At 42.5% G+C, this 23,596-nt stretch overlaps 1 protein-coding gene across 2 annotated transcripts in view; it reads left to right on the top strand.

The window, feature by feature from the left end:
- LOC118359011 (carboxyl-terminal PDZ ligand of neuronal nitric oxide synthase protein-like) overlaps positions 1–23,596 on the top strand; it is a 233,019-nt gene that overhangs the window by 17,785 nt on the left and 191,638 nt on the right. For both annotated transcript variants that reach the window (XM_035737136.2, XM_035737137.2), the window contains exon 2: positions 7,987–8,058. In XM_035737136.2, coding sequence (XP_035593029.1) covers positions 7,987–8,058 — 72 coding nt within the window. The remainder of the gene's footprint in view (positions 1–7,986; positions 8,059–23,596) is intronic.

The raw sequence follows: 23,596 nt of genomic DNA on the forward strand, positions 1-23,596 counted from the left end.
AATCCTGTGTGTGTTTCCAACTTTGTTACCTTCAGAGAATGTTCCCAACCTTATAACCTTCAGAGATCGTTTCCCACTACCTTTACACAACCAAAAGAGAATGTTCAAAGAGCATTAAGAAAACCGCCCATTTCAACCTTTGGGAAACATTGGTGCAACATTATTGGAACATTCCCAGAACCAACATTTGTTATCTGGGAAGTGTCCTTTTTGTCTTGTAATTTCACATTTGGAAGGTGCATTGAAACAATTAGCTAGCATCTGATTTTATAATTTCTAGAACAGCCAGCTAGCTAACAAGCTAAATGAACAATGCACTGAAATTAGCTTCTCTCAAGGGGATCACTATGGTAGCTAGCTATGGCTATTCTCAAGAACAAGCAAGCCACTATCTGAGAAGCATGTCTGACTGATCGAGCATTCTACTCAATGCATTGTTAAGCACACGCTTTTTCAGTTCTGCCCACAAATTTTCTATGGGATTGAGGTCAGGCTTTGTGATGGCCACTCCAATACCTTGACTTTGTTGTCCTTAAGCCATTTTGACACAACTTTGGAAGTATGCTTGGGGTCATTGTCCATTTGGAAGACCCATTTGTGACCAAGCTTTAGCTTCCTGACTGATGTCTTGAGATGTTGCTTCAATATATCCACATCATTTTCCATCCACGTGATGCCATCTATTTTGTGAAGTGCACTAGTCGCTCCTGTAGCAGAGCACCCCCACAACATGATGCTGCTACCCCTGTGCTTCACGGTTGGGATGGTGTTCTTCGGCTTGCAAGCCTCCCCCTTTTTCCTCCAAACATAACGATGGTCATTATGGCAAATAGTTATATTTTTGTTTCATCAGTCCAGAGGACATTTCTCCAAAAAGTATGATCTATGTCCCCATGTGCAGTTGCAAACCATAGTCTGGCTTTTTTTATGGTGGTCTTTGAGCAGTGGCTTCTTCCTTGCTCAGCGGCCTTTCAGATTATGTCGACATAGGACTCGTTTTACTGTGGATATAGATATTTTTGTACCTGTTTCATCTAGCATCTTCACAAGGTCTTTGCTGGTGTTCTGGGATTGATTTGCACTTTTCGCACCAAAGTACATTAATCTCCAGGAGACAGAACGCGTCTCCTTCCTGAGCGGTACGAAGGCTGCGTGGTCCCATGGTGTTTATACTTGCGTACTATTGTTTGTACAGATGAATGTGGTACCTTCAGGCGTTTGAAATTGCTTCCAAGGATGAACCAAACTTGTGGATGTCTACCATTTTTTTTCTATGGTCTTTTGGTTTTCCCATGTTGTCAAGCAAAGAGGCACTGAGTTTGAAGGTAGGCCTTGAAATACACCCACGGGTACACCTCCAATTGACTCAAATTAAGTCAATTAGCCTATCAGAAGCTTCTAATGTCATGACATCATTTTCTGGACTTTTCCATGCTGTTTAAAGGCACAGTCAACTTAGTGTATGTAAACTTCTGACCCACTGGAATTGTGATACAGTGAATTATAAATTAGATAATCTGTCTGTAAACAATTGTTGGAAAAATTACTTGTGTCATGCATAAAATAGATGTCCTAACCAACTTACCAGTGCCTGTTTTCTGGTTCAGGTTATTAACTAACTTACCAGGGCGTTTACAAATACTACAGGAATAAGATCATCCACATGTATTAATCACATTTTTACTAATACTGTAGAACTCTGTTCTAAAGCTGTATCCGTACCCATTGGACGCAGTGATCACAATATAGTGGCTATATCTAGGAGAACCAATGTTCCGAAAGGTCAAACCCGGGTCTATAGTGACGCTTCTAGCACCGATGCACCAGTCGGGAGGCCCTAATGTTACCAATTATTTGAATGATTACTTAATTGGCAAAGTGGGCAAACTTAAGCAGGAAATGCCAACAACAAACTGAGCCATCGTATGCATGCATAAAAAAAATGATAATGAAGGAAATGCATTGTAAATTTGAATTTGGTAAAATTTGTAATATCAATCAATAATGACAAACCTCCTGGCATTGACAACTTAGATGGAAGGCTACTGAGGATGGAAGCTGACTCTTTGGCCACTTCTATCTGTCATATCTTTAATCTGAGTCTAGAGGAAGGAGTTTGTCCTCAGGCTTGGAGGGAAGCCAAAGTCACTCCACTACCCAAGAGTGGAAAAGCAGCCTTTACTGGTTCTAACAGCAGACCAATCAGCTTACTGCCAGCTCTTAGCAAACTGAAAACAACAGACTTTCAGCATGCTTATAGAGAAGGGCACTCAACATGTACTGCACTGACACAAATGACTGATAATTGTTTAAATAAATTGAGAATAAGAAGATTGTGTGATCTGTACTGGTAGATTTCAGTCCAGCCTTTGATATTATTGACCATAGCCAAAAACGTGCAGTACCAGTCAAAAGTTTGGACACAAACCTATTCTAGGGTTTTTCTTTATTTGTATTACTTTCTACATTGTAGAATAATAGTGAAGACATCAAAACTATGAAATAACACATATGCAACCACCCTTTGCCTTGATGACAGCTTTGCACACTCTTGGCCTTCTCTCAACCAGCTTTCATGAGGTAGTCACCTGGAATGCATTTCAATTAACAGGTGAGCCTTGTTTGAAAGTTAATTTGTGGAATTTATTTCCTTCTTAATGTGTTTGAGCCAATCAGTTGTGTTGTAACAAGGTAAGGGTGGTATTCAGAAGATAGCCCTATTTGGTAAATGATCAGGTCTATGTTATGTCAAGAACAGCTCAAATAAGCAAAGAGAAATGACAGTCCATCATTACTTTAAGACATGAAGGTAAGTCAATCTGAAACATTTCAAAACCATCAAGAGCTATGTTGAAACTGGATCACATGAGGACCGCCACAGGAAAGGAAGACCCAGAATTACCTCTGCTGCAGAGGACAAGTGCATTAGAGTTGCAGCCCAAATAAATGCTTCACAGACTTCAAGTAACAGACACTTCTCAACATCAACTGTTCAGAGGAGACTGCATGAAATCAGGCCTCCATGGTCGAATTGCTGCAAGGAAACCACTGCTAAAGGATACAAAGGCTACTTGCTTGGGCCAAGTAACACGAGCAATGGACATTAGATCGGTGGAAATCTGTCCTTTGGTCTGAGGAGTCCAAATTTTAGGTTTTTGGTTCCAACCACCGTGTCTTTGTGAGACAGAGTAGGTGAACGGATGCTCTCCGTATGTGTGGTTCCCACCGTGAAGGATGGAGGAGGAGGTGTGGGGGTGTTTTGCTGGTGAAACTGTCTGTGTGGCTGTGTAAGGGCAATTTGACCAAGAAGGAGAATGATGGAGTGCTGCATCAGATGACCTGGCCACCACAATCACCCGACCTCAACCCAATTGAGATGGTTTGGGATGAGTTGGACAGCAGAGTGAAGGAAAAGCAGCCAACAAGTACTCAGCATGTGTGGGAATAAGCATTCCAGGTGAAGCTGGTTGAGAGAATGCCAAGAGTGTGCAAAGCTGTCATCAAGGCAAAGGGTGGCTACTTCAAAGAAGCTCAAATACAAAATATATTTGGATTTGTTTAACACTTTTGGCTACACATGATTCCATGTGTTATTCCATAGTGTTGATGTCTTCACTATTATTCTACAATGTATAAAATAGTAAAAATAACTAAAAACCCTCGAATGAGTAGGTGTGTCAAACTTTTGACTGGTACTGTATGTTTTATGGCTTTTCAATCTCTGCCATATTGTGGATTAGAGCTATAGTCGCTTGCTAAAGTATTCACCCCCTTGGCATTTTTCCTATTTTGTTGCCTTACTTTGAAGATGCAAAATATTTTTTATTGTGAAACAAAGGCAAAAAACAGAACACTTGAGCGTGCATAACAATTCACCCCCTTGCTACTTTAATATATTTCAGATTCTCGATGACAGGAAAACATGCTGTGCCTTAAACAATCTTGTCTGTAGTTGTCAGTTTAATGCACTAAGATCTTCAGGGGTAAATTTAAACTTTTCAGAAAACGAGGCACGACTCAGGCAACTTTCAGCCATTTTGTTGCCACAACAGCTCATCCTTTCCATGGGAGAGCATCCACACCTGGCTGATAGTGGACCGTTTCAGCAGGATCTAAAAGACAGTAGGTCTGCTGAAGCACCTAGAGGAGCTGCTGGAGTTTAACCACACACAGCAATGGTTTTTGGTCAGTTGGCCCACTCCCATCTCATGGTGGTCCTTCTGTGGCTCAGTTGGTAGAGCATGGCGCTTGTAACGCCAGGGTAGTGGGTTCGATTCCCGGGACCACCCATACGTAGAATGTATGCACACATGACTGTAAGTCGCTTTGGATAAAAGCGTCAGCTAAATGGCATATATTATTATTATTATTATTATTATTCATGGTTTCCTGAGGGTTGGAAAACAAAATAGAATAGTTGAAAGGCACACTGTCAGGTTGAGATTTGATGAACCCTAAACTAATATAGAAAATGATGTATTAAAAAAATAACTTCTGTAAACTTCTAATCAGGCAACAGCCCCCTTACAGTCGCTGGTACTGTCCCTTGAGCTGATATAATCGTTCACTATTGTAAGTAATCTGACCATAATAACATTTAATTTTAGAATTAGAATTAGAAAGTAATATCAGCACCTGAAGAAGAATGTGAAGTGGGTGGAAGCAAAGGGGATTGTAACTGCATGGCAATGAACTTGGCTCTTACTTTGGCTGGCGGACATCTTCCTGGCCTCAGCAAGGACAGACTGCACCGCGTGGTGAAGCACAGCAGGCCAATGGAGGCTGCTGAGAGGAGGACAGCTCATAGTAATGGCTGGAACGGAGCAAACATAGGGGAACTATGTGTTTGATGTATTTGATACCATTCCACCAATTCTGCTCCAGCCATTACCATAAGCCCTGGGTGTGTCTTTGTCTTTCTGTCTATCTGCCTGCCAGCCAGTCTGTCTGTCTTGGGGTCCCAGAGCCCGTCCTCACCAATTAAGGTGCCACCAACCTCCTGTGATGGGGGCCAATGACTTTTTTGTTGCCTGGAAATACACCGCTCAAAAAAATTAAGGGAACACTAAAATAACACATCCTAGATCTGAATGAATGAAATATTATTATTAAATACATTTTGCTTTACATAGTTGAATGTGCTGACAACAAAATCACACAAAAATTATCAATGAAAATCAAATGTATCAACCCATGGAGGTCTGGATTTGGAGTCACACTTAAAATTAAAGTGGAAAACCACACTACAGGCTGATCCAACTTTGATGTAATGTCCTTAAAACAAGTCAAAATGAGGCCCAGTAGTGTGTGTGGCCTCCACATGCCTGTATGACCTCCCTACAACGCCTAGGCATGCTCCTGATGAGGTGGCGGATGGTCTCCTGAGGGATCTCCTCCCAGACCTGGACTAAAGCATCTGCCAACTCCTGGACAGTCTATGGTGCAACGTGGTGTTTGTGGATGGAGCGAGACATGATGTCCCAGATGTGCTCAATTGGATTCAGGTCTGGGGAATGGGCGGGCCAGTCCATAGCATCAATGCCTTCCTCTTGCAGGAACTGCTGACAAACTCCAGCCACATGAGGAGGAACCCAGGGCCAACCGCACCAGCATATGGTCTCACAAGGGGTCTGAGGATCTCCTCTCGGTACCTAATGGCAGTCAGGCTACCACTGGCGAGCACATGGAGGGCTGTGCGGCCCACCAAAGAAATGCCACCCCACAACATGAATGACCCACCGCCAAACCGGTCATGCTGGAGGATGTTGCAGGCAGCAGAACGTTCTCCACGGCGTCTCCAGACTCTGTCACGTTTGTCACATGTGCTCAGTGTGAACCTGCTTTCATCTGTGAAGAGCACAGGGCGCCAGTGGCGAATTTGCCAATCTTGGTCTTCTCTGGCAAATGCCAAACGTCCTGCACGGTGTTGGGCTATAAGAACAACCCCCACCTGTGGATGTCGGGCCCTCATACCACCCTCATGGAGTCTGTTTCTGACCGTTTGAGCAGACACATGCACATTTGTGGCCTGCTGGAGGTCATTTTGCAGGGCTCTGGCAGTGCTCCTCCTGCTCCTCCTTGCACAAAAGCGGAGGTAGCGGTCCTGCTGCTGGGTTGTTGCCCTCCTACGGCCTCCTCCACATCTCCTGATGTACTGGCCTATCTCCTGGTAGCGCCTCCATGCTCTGGACACTACACTGACAGACACAGCAAACCTTCTTGCCACAGCTCGCATTGATGTTCCATCCTGGATGAGCTGCACTACCTGAGCCACTTGTGTGGGTTGTAGACTCCGTCTCATGCTACTACTAGAGTGAAAGCACCGCCAACATTCAAAAGTGACCAAAACATCAGCCAGGAAGCATAGGAACTGAGAAGTGGTCTGGTCACCACCTGCAGAACCACTCCTTTATTGGGGGTGTCTTGCTAATTGCCTATAATTTCCAACTGTTGTCTATTCCATTTGCACAACAGCATGTGAAATTTATTGTCAATCAGTGTTGCTTCCTTCGTGGACAGTTTGATTTCACAGAAGTGTGATTGACTTGGAGTTACATTGTGTTGTTTAAGTGTTCCCTTTATTTTTTTGAGCAGTGTATGATGGCATTGCAAAAGTAGGCAAAAGTTTAACAGGAAACAACTATGCCATCATTATCATGTCGTCAAATGGATGGCGATGTTGTCATTAGCTAGCAAATTTGGTCAAAAATAGCTATCAATGGTAATGTTAGCTAGCGAAATTCCGGTGGTCTCCACTCAATCTTGGCTAACGTTTTACTGAATCTAATGTCAATCTGGCAGCATCAAAATTATGACAACAGCTTTTCCTACAAATGATTTGCCTCCTTTTGCAATCTTTGTATATCCAAGCCACTGTAATGCACTTTTGCGCTCATTGAGAATGCGTTGAGTAGAACGCTCAATCAGTTGGACATGCTTCTCAGATACAGGCTTGCTTGTTCTTGAGATTAGCCATAGCTAGCTACCATAGTAATCCCTCGAGAGTAGCTCATTTCAATGCATCAGTCATTTAGCTTGCTAGCTAGCTAGTTGACTGTGCTAGAGGTAATATAATGCTAGCTAATTGTTTCAATGCACCTTCCAAATGTAAAATTACAAGACAAAAAGGACACTTACCAAAGCTGTTCCTCTATGTCCTCTTGGTTGTGAAGGTTAGGCAGCATGCTAGCTAATCTCGTTCCCAGATACTTCCACCAAAAGGCGCACTCCATGGGGATCTAGAATATGAAGTAAATGCCTGACTGTGTTTTAGGTCACCACATATCCTTCTTGGATGCATTTAAGATGTATTTGTTTGTATTCATGAAGCTTCCCATGTTGGCCCAGTTGATTAAGAAGAAATATCAAGGAGGTTCAGTAGTTTTTTCCATCAGTAGAGTCTTAGAGAACTCAGTATTCTCCGCATTATTTTCCCTTTATTTTACTAAGCAAGTCAGTTAAGAACAAATTCTTATTTTCAATGATGGCCTAGGAACAGTGGGTTAACTGCCTGTTCGAGGGCAATGCTCTAACCACTAGGCTACCCCGCCGCCCCGGGTAGCCTAGTGGATGGATGTAAACTAATGACAACACCATCTATATTGCTCATGACACTAACACTCCCAATGCCTCAAACTGAGGTGAAAATAAAAGTCGATTAACTCAAGCAAACCGGACATAATGTCAACCTGTGCATGAGAGGAAGCCAAGCTTAACATTTCAGCATAATAAAGGCTATTTCTCTTAATAACGTGCAACCGGATTGTCTTGTATTAGCTAGATCTTTCTCATTATAACGTTATCTTTCTTGTATTAACGAGATAATTTATTATTTCATTATAGTTTCTTTAATTATTTTGTAATAGTGTGATATTATCTTGTAATAATTATATACCCCCCAAAATTATGCCACTGTATAATATATCACAATGGTCAAATAAATATGGTAACATTTCTATCGTTGCTTTCTGTTTTGTTCCTAACCAGTACATCGGCAGTCTGGACGTGGCTCGGCCGAACAGCAGAGTGGAGATTGTGGCTGCTATGAGGAGAATACGGGTTAGTTGTCCCCTTCATCTAAACAAACTAGTCACCTACCTCCCATCAGCTACTGTTGTTCCGTTGTCGAACCTGCCACATAATGCAGTAATATCTAACAAGTAATCTAACAATTTCACAACAACTACCTCTTACACACAAGTGTAAAAGAATGAATAAGAATATGTACATATAAATATATGGATGAGCGATGGCCGAACGGCATAGGCAAGTGTGGCCAACTCTTTCTGTTTTCGGGTGTTGAGACCCGCCATGTTCCCACAAGTGAATTTTGAATGGACAGAATATGCCAGCTGCTGGAGTGAAATAGACCTAGGCCCAGTTTCCCAATAGTAATGGAACTAAGGCTTATGAGTATTTTATTTTAACGCTGCACCTTTCCTACAACAGCCAAAGATGTAACATGCTTTTCCCAAAACGCCACGCAGAGAGAACTGTCGCTAAGTGCGTCTTTGGATACTGATGGAACGGGAAAAAAAGGGAGCGCTGCTATCGGATCAGCTTTCTCCATTCAAATCTTTCCTTAAAATTGTCATTATTTCACTATACTGACGACGGATCAGCTCCTAGGGAGATATCACCACCTACGGCTGCAAATATTGAGGTGGATTATTCTAATGCTTACTCAAAATGTATTCAATCACTGATTTGGCACATCATTGCGCACATATTCGGCTACACATCATAAAAGATATTGAGACAAATTACAGATAGTACCCTACAAGTATCAAAATAGAACTCAATTGATTGAACATGAAAGGCATTTCAATATGATTGAAATAGGCCTATTGCCTACTGTTTATATTTTATTGCAGTCATCTCTGTTTTTACTTGAAGCATCTTTTTATACATTGCTTGTTGTGTCAATTGCAAAGACAAGTTATCGGCAGGCACAGATATATGGATAAGCCATGTGATTCTATGTTTAGCGGAGATCTTCTGTGTATAAAGTGATGCGGGAGGGCAAAAAACAACGCACTTAGCTGTTCGACAAGTGGTCTGAGGCAGGCATTATATTAAGTGCAGCTTATTTAAGTGCAACGTTAATGAGGGTTTTGGGAAACAGCTCTGAGATTTAAAGATGCTCCTACAAAGGTTCGATTGAACTTAAGGATTAACTTAGCCTCAACATGCTTTTGGGAAACCGGGCCCTGTAATACAGTGAGCGTCCCTCACCTTAATGTCAGTTATTTGAAAATAAGCCTGTTTCTTCATAGATATTTTGCAAAAGAAAGCCACAAGAAAGCCACACATGTCAATGCATGCCACTGGAACTGGAGTCATTTTTGAACAGACTAAGGCTATTTTTTACAAGCATTCCGTACAATATAAATAAAGTATTGCATTGTATACCATGGCAAATCCACTGTGGCAATTTATCAGACAATTTGAATGAATGGAAACTAATTTTGGTTTAGCTATTATTTTATTATCCCCCACATGGAGAGAAAGAGAACTGCTCTTTTTCAGGGACTCACGAGGCTCATTTGAATTTCCTGATGCACCGGGAAAATTCTCCGCAACAAAAGAGTGATCAAGTTCAGATCCGACATCTGTAGGCCTACTACCAAAATGTTTAATTGTTCTTCTTAACTCAGCCTCTGAATGTCATAGAGATTAACCAAAGACCATTAATCCCCATATGCATCAGAGGCGTGTCTTTCTTGTGCCTTGTTTTTAGCCCAAGGCATCGTCGTTATAGATCACTTTCTATATTCAGAATCCATTTTAGTTTCTTCATAATCTTAAACTAGCAAAAATGAGGCTATGGCATACACTCACGTAGGCCTACCCCCTCAATTCAAGCACTGGTATTAGCTTAACACACCAAGCCCTTCACAACACAGAGGTATTTAAGTAGTGGTGACACTACTGGAGGAACTGGCTGACAAATCTATGGATGGCCTATAATGTATATCTATGGATGGCCTATAATGTAGTCAAACACATAGGCCTACCTGTTGTTTCTTAAATAGGAAGAAATAGGCTCCAACACAAAGCCCTCTTGTTAGTTAATTCAAATGAAAATGAAGACTTGAAATGATTTACTCAAATTAGCCTAATTTCAGCACCACGTGCTGGCCACCTCCCGATTGATTTCTCTGTGGCTGCCGCTTCTCCGCGGCTGCCGCTTTTCAGCACCACAAGACTGTCATGGAAGTTACTTGAGTCTAGCTTATTGTGAGAACAATAACTCTGATAAAAAAAAGACAAATCATGGGCAACAAAACATGTTGTTTCGTGGCCTTTGGAGAGGCAAATATCAGAGGAGTGTGACAAATAGGAACCCAGAGCCAACGGCGGCAACCCATGTCAGTACTGTGCATCGCTAACGTATAGGGAAAGTACCAAAATCCATTGATGTAAACCGTGGATAAAACGCACTACCCTCCCCTGGGTGGCCCTTCTACCGCCTCCAGTACAATTTGACCACACCACCAGAAAGTGTGACAAATCAATCAACAAATGATTCGCCTTACAGGACTAAATCGGCATAGATAAGCAACACTGGAACAGACGGATTTTATTACTCAGGTTTTTAGGCTTTTGTAAAGTCTACGGTGCCGCTTTTTCATGTTCTCGTGTGAGAGTGTAGTAGGGCTGTAGTGCAGATGGTCGGACGGTGATCAGGGATGGTGATCTTTGAAGTGAGGCAGTGGCGTGGACATACTTAATAATAGAAACTGCTTTTGGAAGTTTCTCTCTTTTTCTTTGTCCGTCTTAAAATGTAGCCTCTGAACTCAATATTCACCACCATCCTGTGTTTCTTGTCTTATCACCATTTACTTTTTCTATGTCCTGTTGATTCCTACACTGCATGATAATGTTGGCTGTTTGGTAAAAGTAGGCTATGTCATCACTGATTTAACAGTACATACAAAAGGTGATAAGGTTCATATTCGCTCCTGGTCCTAGCTTACAAAGTCCTGAAAGTGCATGTGAAGTTAGATCTCAAAAGAGATTCCTGTGGAACATCACGTCTCCTCAGGAGAAAGTTTTTTTCAAATATGTTCAATTCTCCCATACTCCCACCACACCACATGGTTTGCTATCAGTCATTGTTTGTTATTTTTTAGACCTTGTTACTTAAGAGGTTCCCGTAAAGGTGCAAACTGCTTGAGAGCCGAGGATCACTGCCCAGAGTGCGTAACGCTGCTGGGGGATAACAGCAGCTGTTGTTGTTGGCAGGAGAACAGGTTATATGTGAAAATAGTTCAATCAGGCCTTGTTACATTTTTACATTACAGTGTCCTTATTACTGTGTAATTATTTGAGTAAGTACAATATAGTCCTAATAAATATTGTAATTTGTTCATGTTGAACATTTTGGTATTAGCTTGTTTGTACTCATACTGAATGACTGAACTGATAGAATCATAGGGGTCAACTACTGGTTGTATAGCGCCTGCAAATGTAAATGTGCCCTTTGCATAGCTCCCTCTTTACTGTATGTGCCGGCATACAGGGTATAGGTCTGGGTATAGGGCATTGGTATGGGTTTGAGTGTGGGTATGGATATGGTGCACATGGATATGTATGGGTATGGGTGTGAGTATAGGCATGGTGGTGACTGCTCCTCCAGCCCTTGTCTCCCACGCCACATCATCTACAGTTCTCCATGAAATCCTTTCGTCTCAAATTAACTACAGAGGTTTCATTTAAACAGCATTACAGCCTTGTTAGAGAGTGATAGAAAAGAGAGGGAGAGAGGGGTACAGACGAATACAGAAAGAGAGAGAGCGCTAGACAGAAATACGGGTAGAGAGAACAGAGAGAAAGACAGACAGAGAGACAGAGAAGAGAAAGACAGGCAGAGGCATTGTGTTTCGGTGATTCACCCTCAGCATCTAATTTATTTGGCTCTTCAATTATCCTGCTGCCTGGTGTTTACCTGTGTCTATGTGATTGACAGTAATGAGATGGGATCCAGGCGCCTGTCAAATTAAACAACCTCTACTCCATTAATGTCCTGTCCTGTTCTCTGAAGTGGGAGGGATGCTGCTGGGTGTTAAAGTCTTAATGTGATGCTACTGCTGCTCTCTGAGGATATAGCAAGCCTACATCAGGGATCATCATCTACATATAACACTGGTCCTGGAAAACTGCACGGTGTGCAGGCTTTTGTATGACATTTTAGAATGTTTTTCCAGAGCGACTTACAGTAGTGAGTGCATACATTTTTTCCATACCATTCCCCTGTGGAAATCAAACCCACAATCCTGGTGTCGCAAGCGCCATGCTCTACCAAATGAGTCCAGCACTAACACACAACTAACACACCACTGCTTACCCAAATCCTTCTTATGTGTAATGTCTGGATTCCCCACAGGGAGACTGGGTTGACAGATAGTAGGTCTGTGTAAATAGCTCAGTGGCTTTAATATAAGCTTTCAACAGTGTGGCTGTACTGTAGGGCCTTAGAGAGTAGTGCTGTGGGAAGGAGTGATAGCTCGCTAGCCTAGTGTTGTACCAGATGCTTGACTCACACAGAGGTCTAGATCAGTGATGGGCAACTCAAGTCCTCGGGAGCTGGAGTGGTGTCACACTTTTCCCCCATCCCTAGCAAACATAGCTGATTAAACTAATTGCCTTCTTAAACTTAAAATCATGATTGGAGTCAGAATATGTTGGCTGGGGCTGGGGAAAAAGTGGTCGTGTCTACACTTGACGTGCACAGCGGGCAACATCATCAGCACTCCTCCCACAAGTCTCCAGAAAAGTTGTGTTTTGGGACCGAGAGGCACCTTTTCATTATAACGTTCAGGGACGTTTTGTTTGGCTAGAGTTATGCTAACTCATTTGCAATCTCTTTAGCGCTGCTTGGTAGCTTGCTGGCTAGCTACAGAGGCTAGCTGGCTACCTAGCTAAGGTAGTTAGCTACCGCCATCAGTTGTTGTTGTGTTATTACAATATTTTGGCTATTCCACAGTTTGCAGAATGCATACGGCATTTGAATATAGCGTGGGAACAGACACATTGTGGACACATTTAAATGTAAATGTAGGCACATGACGTGTTCTGAATTCTATGATCAGAACTCCCTTATCAGAATACAAAAGCTTCATGAACTGTCAAGTTTAGACACGGTCAGTGTGACACTAAACAGGCCCTAGAGGACTGGAGTTACCCATCCCTGGTCTAGATTATCTGTTGGGCTATATAGTCATTTGTGTGGAGCAGTAAGATATGCAGAAGGCTCAGCATAGATGAGGATTCCTCTCCCATCTATCCTCTTGGCTGTCAGTGGGACTCATTCTGGAGTTCCTGCCCTCTCTATCCTCCCTGAAGAGCAGATCACACACTCAAAGACCCAGTGTGTACGTGTGTGTGTGCGCGTGTGTGTGCGCGCGTGTGTGTGTGCGTGTGTGTGTGCGTGTGTGTGTCTGTGTGTGTGTGTGTGTGTGTGTGTGTGTGTGTGTGTGTGTGTGTGTGTGTGTGTGTGTGTGTGTGTGTGTGTGTGTGTGTGTGTGTGTGTGTGTGTGTGTGTGTGTGTGTGTGTGTGTGTGTGTGTGTGTGTGTGTGTGTGTGACCCAGAGTGTGGAAACAGAGCCAAGACATAGTCGGACGCCATCCTTCGTTTCCCAGAGAGACTGACCACTCTAAATCAAACCTTACCCTCCTCTCCTTTTTTCCCTTCCTCCCTTTCTCTCTCTCTCTCTCTCCCACTCCCTCATTTTCTCCCTTCGTCTCTCTCTCTCTCTACTTTGCTCCCTGACTCTCACTCTCTCACCTTTCCTTCTTCCCTCCTCGATGTCCTTTGCTTAGCAATACATTAGCGAGTCATTTCACTCTCCCTTCATTAAATGGAGGATTGAAACTTTGGCTGATTCACCGTTTCTCTTCTGAGAAGCAGAACAGACTTTTGTCAGGCCCTACTGTAACTAATGGAGATGCTGCTCTAATTTCAGACCCCTTTTTAATTAAGTTCCACAGCTCAAGACCAAAAATGTAAAAGTAGGCTACAAAAAACTTTACTAAAATTATTCCAATCATGATTCAAATGCAATGGCTGTTTAGCATATTAAAGGCTAGCTTTAGGACCATGCAGAGCATCTCTCGTGAGAGAAGCTGCCAGCCTGCACAGCCTTTCTCTCAGCATACAGTGCTTGACAGTTTGCTTTTATTTTCAGCCATTTAGGTAGTGCGCCGATTTCTTTGAATTTGATGTTGGCATTTGAAGTTGACCTTGTAAGCTTTGTGGCCAGCTGTTTTATGCACCGGTTACACATTGATGTTGGCATAGGTGGCACGTCTATTAGGCTAGGGGAAGATAAGCTTCCCCTAAAGTAAATTAAATTACAGAAATAAATAAAATCATTCAAAATACTACACCAGAGGGCATGATTTGGCCACAAATTATCATTACAATTTTTGAGCTAATGAGCTGTGAATTTTTTTAAGCATGTGATTTGGGCAGCGCATTTGGCAAATAGCCTACCAAAAAGTTGATTGTTGAGTTGCAGTTGTCAGTGAAAAGCAGTTAAAGAGTAGATAACATAAACTTAACCAAAGTCATTCCAGAAAAAACATTTGCGGGGTGTGACGTAGTATGGATGTCCCGGCAAGCCAGCCTATTCCCTAAGTTGTAAACTCCAACAGAAATGAATTCAAATGTATAACTTAAAATTAAACCAAATCGTTTGCACTCATGACTACTGATTTCAATTAAATGTTCAGAGCGCTAAGAACCTTGGCGTGATCCTGGACAACACCCTGTCGTTCTCAACTAACATCAAGGCGGTGGCCCGTTCCTGTAGGTTCATGCTCTACAACATCCGCAGAGTACGACCCTGCCTCACACAGGAAGCGGCGCAGGTCCTAATCCAGGCACTTGTCATCTCCCGTCTGGATTACTGCAACTCGCTGTTGGCTGGGCTCCCTGCCTGTGCCATTAAACCCCTACAACTCATCCAGAACGCCGCAGCCCGTCTGGTGTTCAACCTTCCCAAGTTCTCTCACGTCACCCCGCTCCTCCGCTCTCTCCACTGGCTTCCAGTTGAAGCTCGCATCCGCTACAAGACCATGGTGCTTGCCTACGGAGCTGTGAGGGGAACGGCACCTCAGTCAGTACCTCCAGGCTCTGATCAGGCCCTACACCCAAACAAGGGCACTGCGTTCATCCACCTCTGGCCTGCTCGCCTCCCTACCACTGAGGAAGTACAGTTCCCGCTCAGCCCAGTCAAAACTGTTCGCTGGTCTGGCCCCCCAATGGTGGAACAAACTCCCTCATGACGCCAGGACAGCGGAGTCAATCACCACCTTCCGGAGACACCTGAAACCCCACCTCTTTAAGGAATACCTAGGATAGGATAAAGTAATCCTTCTCACCCCCCTTAAAAGATTTAGATGCACTATTGTAAAGTGGCTGTTCCACTGGATGTCATAAGGTGAATGCACCAATTTGTAAGTCGCTCTGGATAAGAGCGTCTGCTAAATGACTTAAATGTAAATGTAAATGTATGTTCAGCTAACTTACTTTATGAATATATAGTTACAAATCAGCTTGCAAGAAGGCTAGTCAACTAGCCTGTTAACAGTAGTCCTACTAGCTAGCTAACGGTAGTCCTACTAGCTAGCTAACATTAGCCCTACCAGCCTGCTAACATTACATTAGCATTTGATAAGTCAGCCAGTTGCTATCAACAACTAGTTTACAGCTACATTAAAGTAAACCAAAGTTTTTGAAATACATAACCACATCTAACCAGTTATCAAAGAATGTTATATGCAATTAACGTTATCTTAGCCAGCTACCTAGCCAGCCAGTTAACGTTAGATATTTTAGCCAGCTAGCTGGCCTAGCCAGCTAACGTTACAACAAGGGAAGATCAGCAAGCACAGGCAGTAACCCATAAAACATAACTAAAACGAAACCCTCCGGCAGATAAAAAAAAAAAAGCTAAGAGAGAGCAGAGACTTACATATTGACATCTGGGGCCCATCATGGTAAGGACTGTAGGCTGAGTTAACTACCAAACAAAGCGAGAGCTAGTGAGAGCAGCACTTCCGATGTAAGAATCCTAGCTAGCTATTTTAGCCAGCTAACTAGACTTGCCAGCTAGCATTTGACTGCAGAGGAAACTTCCTCCAGAAATAAATAGTTAAAATGGGATTACTTTCCCGTTTCTGAGAGTGCACTGGTGCTTAACTTGTAGTGTAGGATGTGGCTCCACATGTTGGGAATGTTGATTGGTAATATTGCTAGCTACTTTCCTTCTGAGAATACACCCTATAATGTCACCTCCTTCATAACTACGGCTGAACCACATAAAAATAATGTGTTGTAGGTGCTCGTGCAGCAAGGATATTCCCATGCCGATAACCATGGGGTCCTGTCAGGAAAACTTTCAGACAACGTCCACGATGACAGAGAAAGGAGTGGGCTGTATGACGCAACATTCTGGCTTCTCCACGGTCTGCCTGGATGTCAATATAGAAATAGAATCCCCACTAATCTAATGCAATAATGAACTCAAATAATGTTACACCACTCCCCCTATTATTATTATAGGGACAAAATACATAACTAGTTCAATACAAAATACATAACTAGATCAATTTACCTGGCTTATCTCGATCACTGCTGACACTCGAGATGTAAAGTTACCAGTAGGAAACAGAGGTTGCAGGCTTCACCTTCACACTCGGCAAAGCACCTGGTTTCAGTCGCATTCCGAATCATGCCTTCCGCTGGTTATAGCCATCGAAATCCTCTGGGGTTAAATGAGCACCGCATACAGTAGTGCCTGCGGTTCCCTTACTCCAATCCAATCGCTTCATCCTGACAAACCGGTTTCACTTCAAAGCTAGCTTCTCGTTTTTAGGACACAAATGAGTCGTAATGAATTGGGTCTGAAATTAAAACTAACACTGGCTGCTTGCTACAACTAAATTACTAAGTCTTTGACCACATTGTGTTGTTGCTTCGGTGAGTAAAAATGAATGATTCCTACCTATTAAATAAGCCTAGGCCCATCACAATACTTCAAAAAAGCAAATGGTTATTGCTAAAAAGAGAAGACAAAGAAAATTATCTAATCTGTTTCTAGTTAACAAAATTATCATCTCCCAATTGAGTGAACAGTAACCTATGTTATTGGCACCAGCAGAGAGCATCATCCATATACCCGGTAAGTGTGCGCATATTCACTGTCTTTATCATTGGATCAGATGATAGCGCCGACAGAGATGGTCGCCTTGCTTCAGGTCCCACAAGCATTTCACTACACTCGCATTAACATCTGCTAACCATGTGTATGTGACCAATAAAATTTGATTTGAAAATCACTGGAAAGTTTTTTTGGGGACGACAACAATTCCCTCCTCCAGGCAAGATGGACGTCACATATTGTAAAATTAAGTCATGGGGGGCACGGACAGCCGATGGTCCTAAAAACGTTTGGAGAGGTAAATTGAAGAGGTATGTTTTTATAAGCTCAGCACAACTACAATTTCTTGCTTTCTCAAATCTCAACCAAAGCTTTTAACATACTTTGTCTGTTGGGCTTCACAAACGTGTAGAGCGTCAGGGCTTCAGTGGTCGACCATCCAACTGCTCCAACTGAAGAAGATTGTTGGCTTCGACCGAAGTAACCCTAGGAAGACAAGTAGAAAGATATCAGTGTTAGTGAAACTAAAACTAGCTTCAAGTTGCAAATCGTTATTTTCTGAGATGTTTTATATTCACATTAACAGATGGTGACCCCAGCTAGGAGCGAAAGAGCAGCAAGGTTTCCCAGGTCTCACCTTCCATTCGTCCTTCTTCCAAACCAAGTTATTCGCCCGGATGTTGTAGCACATGGTTCTCTTCTTGATTCTGCTCCGGTAGCTCTTACTTCTGTTTCTCCTGAGCCTTGTCGATGTTCAGTCTCACCTTGATTGATAAAAGGAATAAATGCAATTATATTTCAAATTACAAATACATTTCTTACATAATGTATATTTAAAATTACAAATACATTTCTTACATAATGTATATTTCAAATTACAAATACATTTCTTACATAAAACGTATTTGTAAAACACCCTTTGGTCCTTGAAGGTGTTCTGATCTGTTTCGACAACTTCCACCACATCAGGAGGGGTTTCAGTGATCTGAAAGGACATTATACAAAAAGAACAATAGACAAACAACAACACTAAGTCAATCACTACAGTATATGCAATAATTGTATCTACAATTACGTTGTTTACATCAGTCAACAGCTGCAGCTCCCGCCCGTCGTCGGTGGTTTCCTGGACGCTGCTGTTGTTTGCAAAGAGAATTACCTTCAGGTTGTTCTCCCACCATCCCTGTAGCTGGCTAGCTGACTAGGCAGGTTGAGGTACAGTGGCTTGCGAAAGTATTCATCCTCCTTGCCATTTTTCCTATTTTGTTGCCTCTAGCCACTGGGATTTTTGCCCATTCCTCAAGGCAAAACTGCTCCAGCTCCTTCAAGTTGGATGGGTTCCGCTGGTGTACAGCAATCTTTAATTCATACCACAGATTCTCAATTGGTTTGAGGTCTGGGCTTTGACTATGCCATTCCAAGACATTTAAATGTTTCCCCTTAAACCACTCGAGTGTTGCTTTAGCAGTATGATTAGGGTCATTGTCCTGCTGGAAGATGGACCTCTGTCCCAGTCTCAAATCTCTGGAAGACTGAAACAGAATTTCACTCTATTTAACGCCATCTATCATTCCTTCCTTCAATTCTGACCTGTTTCCCAGCCCCTGCCATTGGTGTTCTCGGGGTGATGAGGTGTTGGGTTTGTGCCAGACATAGTGTTTTCCTTGAAGGCCAAAAAGTGCCATTTTAGTCTCATCTAACCAACGTACCTTCTTCCATATGTTTGGGGAGTCTCCCACATGGCTTTTGGCTAACACCAAACGTGTTGGCTTATTTATTTATTTAAATAATGGCTTTTTTCTGGTTACTCTTCTGTAAAGCCCAGCTCTAAGGAGTGTGGGGCTTAAAGTGGTCCGATGGACAGATACTCCAATCTCCGCTCTGGAGCTTTGCAGCTCCTTCAGGGTTATCTTTGGTCTCTTGTTGCCTCTATCATTAATGCCCTCCTTGCCTGCTCTGTGAGTTTTGGTGGGTGGCCCTCTCTTGGCAGGTTTGTTCTAGTGCCATATTCTTTCCATTTTTTATAATGGATTTAATGGTGCTCTGTTGGATGTTCAAAGTTTCAAATATTTTTTTATAACCCAACGCTGATCTGTACTTCTCCACAACTCTGTCCCTGACCTGTTTGGAGATCTCCTTGGTCTTCGTGGTGCTGCTTAGTTGGTGGTGCCCCTTGCTTAGTGGTGTGACAGATCATGTGACAGATTATGTGAAACTTATATCGCACACAGGTGGACTTTATTTAACTAATTATGTGACTTCTGAAGGTAATTGGTTGCATCAGATCTTATTTAGGGGCTTCATCGCAAAGCCGGTGAATACATATGCATGCACCACTTTTTCGTTTTCTCGTTTTCTAATTTTTTTAAATATGTTATTTTCACTTCACCAATTTGGACTATTTTGTGTATGTCCATTACATGACATCCAAATAAAATCCATTTAAATTACAGGTTGTAATGCAACAAAATAGGAAAAACACAAAGGGGGATTAATACTTTTGCAAGGCACTGTAAATAAGTACAGCAGCTAGCAAAGTCAATCTTAAAACAGCTTATATAATTTTTTCCTATTTTACAATATGTTCTATATAAAAACAAATATGTTGTAAAGAAAATGTTCTCTTTCTAGTTTTTTTGGTCCTCTGAAACAGTAGGTAGTCAGCAGGTAGTCACCGTTAAAAACACCATCCTTGGGGAGCAATTCTGAGGTAATAATTTTGTGCGGACTGAGCGAGAGCTTATGAGGTGAAATAGAACTTCAACTGCGTGCGTTCTCCGTCCTTCGCGACCGCTACCAGGTAAAACAGAGCCAAGTAACCAGCATAGCAACAGGCGATTTGGTTCCTTACTTAACCTGTCAGAATTTTGCAAGTTCTATGAACAGCCCTAGCAACGGAAGCTTGAACTTATCGAATGCCATTGTGGTGCAGGGGGGGGGGGCACACTTTTAGGTTTGACACCCCCAATGAAATGAACACCCCCACCTCTCTGTCATGGTTTAAACCATTTATTTCTATGTGGTGGCACTGTTCATCCTGTAGTGCTTAATTTCAGCCTCAGCTGAGCTCCTTTACACATCGATTTTCAAATCAAATGTATTTATATAGCCCTTCGTACATCAGCTGATATCTCAAAGTGCTGTACAGAAACCCAGCCTAAAACCCCAAACAGCAAGCAATGCAGGTGTAGAAGCACGGTGGCTAGGAAAAACTCCCTAGAAAGGCCAAAACCTAGGAAGAAACCTAGAGAGGAACCAGGCTATGTGGGGTGGCTAGTCCTCTTCTGGCTGTGCTGGGTGGAGATTATAACAGAACATGGCCAAGATGTTCAAATGTTCATAAATGACCAGCATGGTCAAATAATAATAATCACAGTAGTTGTCGAGGGTTCAGCAAGTCAGCACCTCAGGAGTAAATGTCAGTAGGCTTTTCATAGTCAATCATTAAGAGTATCTCTACCACTCCTGCTGTCTCTAGAGAGTTGAAAAAAGCAGGTCTGTGACTGTGAACAGTCCGGTGAACAGGTCAGGATTCCATAGCCGCAGGCAGAACAGTTGAAACTGAAGCAGCAGCACGGCCGGGTGGACTGGAGACAGCAAGGAGTCATCATGCCAGGTAATCCTGAGGCATGGTCCTAGGGCTCAGGCCCTCCGAGAGAAAGAGAGAATTAGAGAGAGCATAATTAAATTCACACAGGACACCAGATAAGACAGGAGAAGTACTCCAGATACAACAAACTGACCCTAGCCCCCCGACACAAACTACTGCAGCATAAATACTGGAGGCTGAGACAGGAGGAGTCCCATCCGATGATACCCCTGGACAGGGCCAAACAGGAAGGATATAACCCCACCCACTTTGCCAAAGCACAGCCCCCACACCACTAGAGGGATATTTCAACCACCAACTTACTTTTCCTTTGTATTTCCTAATTTTTGCTGTAATTTCATTTACCCTCCACCATATTCCTTGGCTGAGAGGGTAGGCTACCGGCATGTGGTGTAGGCCTGGTGGAGGGTCAACTAAATTAAATGCCTTTTACCCAACTTTTCATCCAAACAAATGCATCGAAAGTATAGGGCGCATTACTTTTTTCACAGTTTTTCACTGATATGCCTATTTGAAGTTCATGATAATACACATGAATACACATGAATATCATACAGTGGACACATAAGCCTATAAGCTCATGCATGCAATGCCCTGATACATTTTGTGCTAAAATCTCTGACAGCAGAACCATAAGATGGACAATTATTGTTTTGGGAAAGTATCCTAAAAAACAATGAAAAAATAGGCTATAACGTTTTGCATATGCTACATATCGAAACACAAGTTTGTTATGGCTGCTTTTAAGGACACGTAAATGTGGCTCATTTGGCCAACATCCCTCAATTTTTGATGCCGCTGGCTGCGCCAAGATCTGAATTCATATGGATGTCCATTACATATCTCAAATGTCCAGTAAATTAATATATTCCCTTTCATGTTGTCCAGCACCAAATTTTGCTAATGGAGACTCTGAAATGGCATATAGTTTTTATGAAGGTTTTAGAATATTTGCATGTAAATCTGTAACCAATTGGATGTAAACCTAGCTATAGACAGCCTCGAGTCCCTGGCAAGTGCACTAGTCCAGTGTCACTTTGATTATGCCTGCACATCATGGTTCACCAGCAGCCCCAAACATCTAAAGAATAAGCTGCCAGGCAAACAAGCTTGTAAGAATAGTACTTAAACTTCCCCCTAATACTCATCTGGAGGTTGAGCATTTTTTCATCTATCTACACTGTACAACACCAAAAAGTTGAATGACATTCGGAGATTGTCAAGCCAAACCTTCGATACTGGGTAGGCTTACCACGTAGGGAGGGATGTATTTTCTGTTTGTCGAGATTTACATCATCTATTTATAGTGCCGTTGAAAACGCAAACCATGATATTGAAGTGCCCAAAGTCGGTAGGCTTTGTTTATTGGTTGTGTAGTGCATTGGCACAGAAACCTACAGTATATAATTATAAAAATGGCATCAAAATGTTGAAAATCAGATTCCCCCTAGCTGATCATTGTCTGCAGCCGGCTCTGATCATAGTGTGAGGGAGGGAGAGTGAGTATGTCTGTGGTGGTTGGCAAACCCTCAACCTTCTGGCCCGTAGCCCTGAGTGGCATTGACTGTGCCACAAAAGCATGCTGAAATGGCAAAGTCGATATCCGATACAGTTAGTTATTTTTGGTCATAAACATTATTTTCAGTTAATTCTATGAGGGGGTTGGTGTTCAGTTCATTTTACAGTACAAGGGGAGGGTCATGTGAAAATATGTTTAATGCTGGGGAGGAGGATCCATTTTTTTATGACACCTTAAGTTCGACCAGCCCCTGCCCCCCAGAACATTTCGATCTGTCCCTTACCACTTTTAAATCTCATACTTGTGTTTTTAATTGCTATATTGTATTTACTTCGTCACCGTGGCCCTTGTATTGCCTTTACCTCCCTTATCTCACCTCATTTGCTCACACTGTATATAGACTTGTTTTTATACTGTATTATTGACTTTATGTTTGTTTTACTCCATGTGTAACTCTGTGTCGAATGTGTCGAACTGCTTTGCTTTATCTTGGCCAGGTCGCAGTTGTAAATGAGAACTTGTTCTCAACTTGCCTACCTGGTTAAACAAAGGTAAAATAAAAAATATAAAACATTTTCAGAATTGGATTTCCCTTACGAAAAATGTATCAACCCCGATAGAAGTGCCCATATATATGTTAAGGATATGTTTTACTGCTTGTTGGCAGAGCTCTCAGGGGAATTACTCATTCATGAGGCACGGTCTTAGCTTAGTGCACTGTACATTAATAAAGATATCAGCAGAGATTCCCCTGTTGCCTCTTTAGAAGATGACAAACTCATCTAGCAGCCTTAGTGTGTTGTCAGCAGACTGAGGTGTGTTTCCTTCCCTCCACAGACACACAGCCCTCGGAGCCCAACAAAACTCTTTCATCTTGTCACAGGGTAATGTAGCCCAGAGACTGCAGCTGCTGCTGCTACTTCATTTAGACATGAAGCTCCCTGGTATTAGAGGCCAGGTAGAAAAGGTGGCTTCTGTATTGGAGAGGTAATGGCTTTTCCTTAGCAAAATGTCAAATGAGAAATCCCCCTAGCTCTACTGTTCAGCCTGGCTGCTAGTGCTAGGCTCTGAGAATTAATGTAGGCATATTAAATTGGCTACCCGACACACATACGCACACACACACACACACACACACACACATATGCATTCACACACCCACGCACACAGCAACACCATGGAAATCTTGAGGGTAGTCCTAATCTGGAGAGCTGTGATCCACTATGGAAATTGTTTACTGGTGAATCACTGTCATGTTCATAAACCAATGGCCTCCTCCACAGCGAGATAGAGACAGCT

This window comes from Oncorhynchus keta, chromosome 26, assembly GCF_023373465.1.
Source record: "Oncorhynchus keta strain PuntledgeMale-10-30-2019 chromosome 26, Oket_V2, whole genome shotgun sequence".
Lineage (NCBI taxonomy): Eukaryota > Metazoa > Chordata > Actinopteri > Salmoniformes > Salmonidae > Oncorhynchus > Oncorhynchus keta.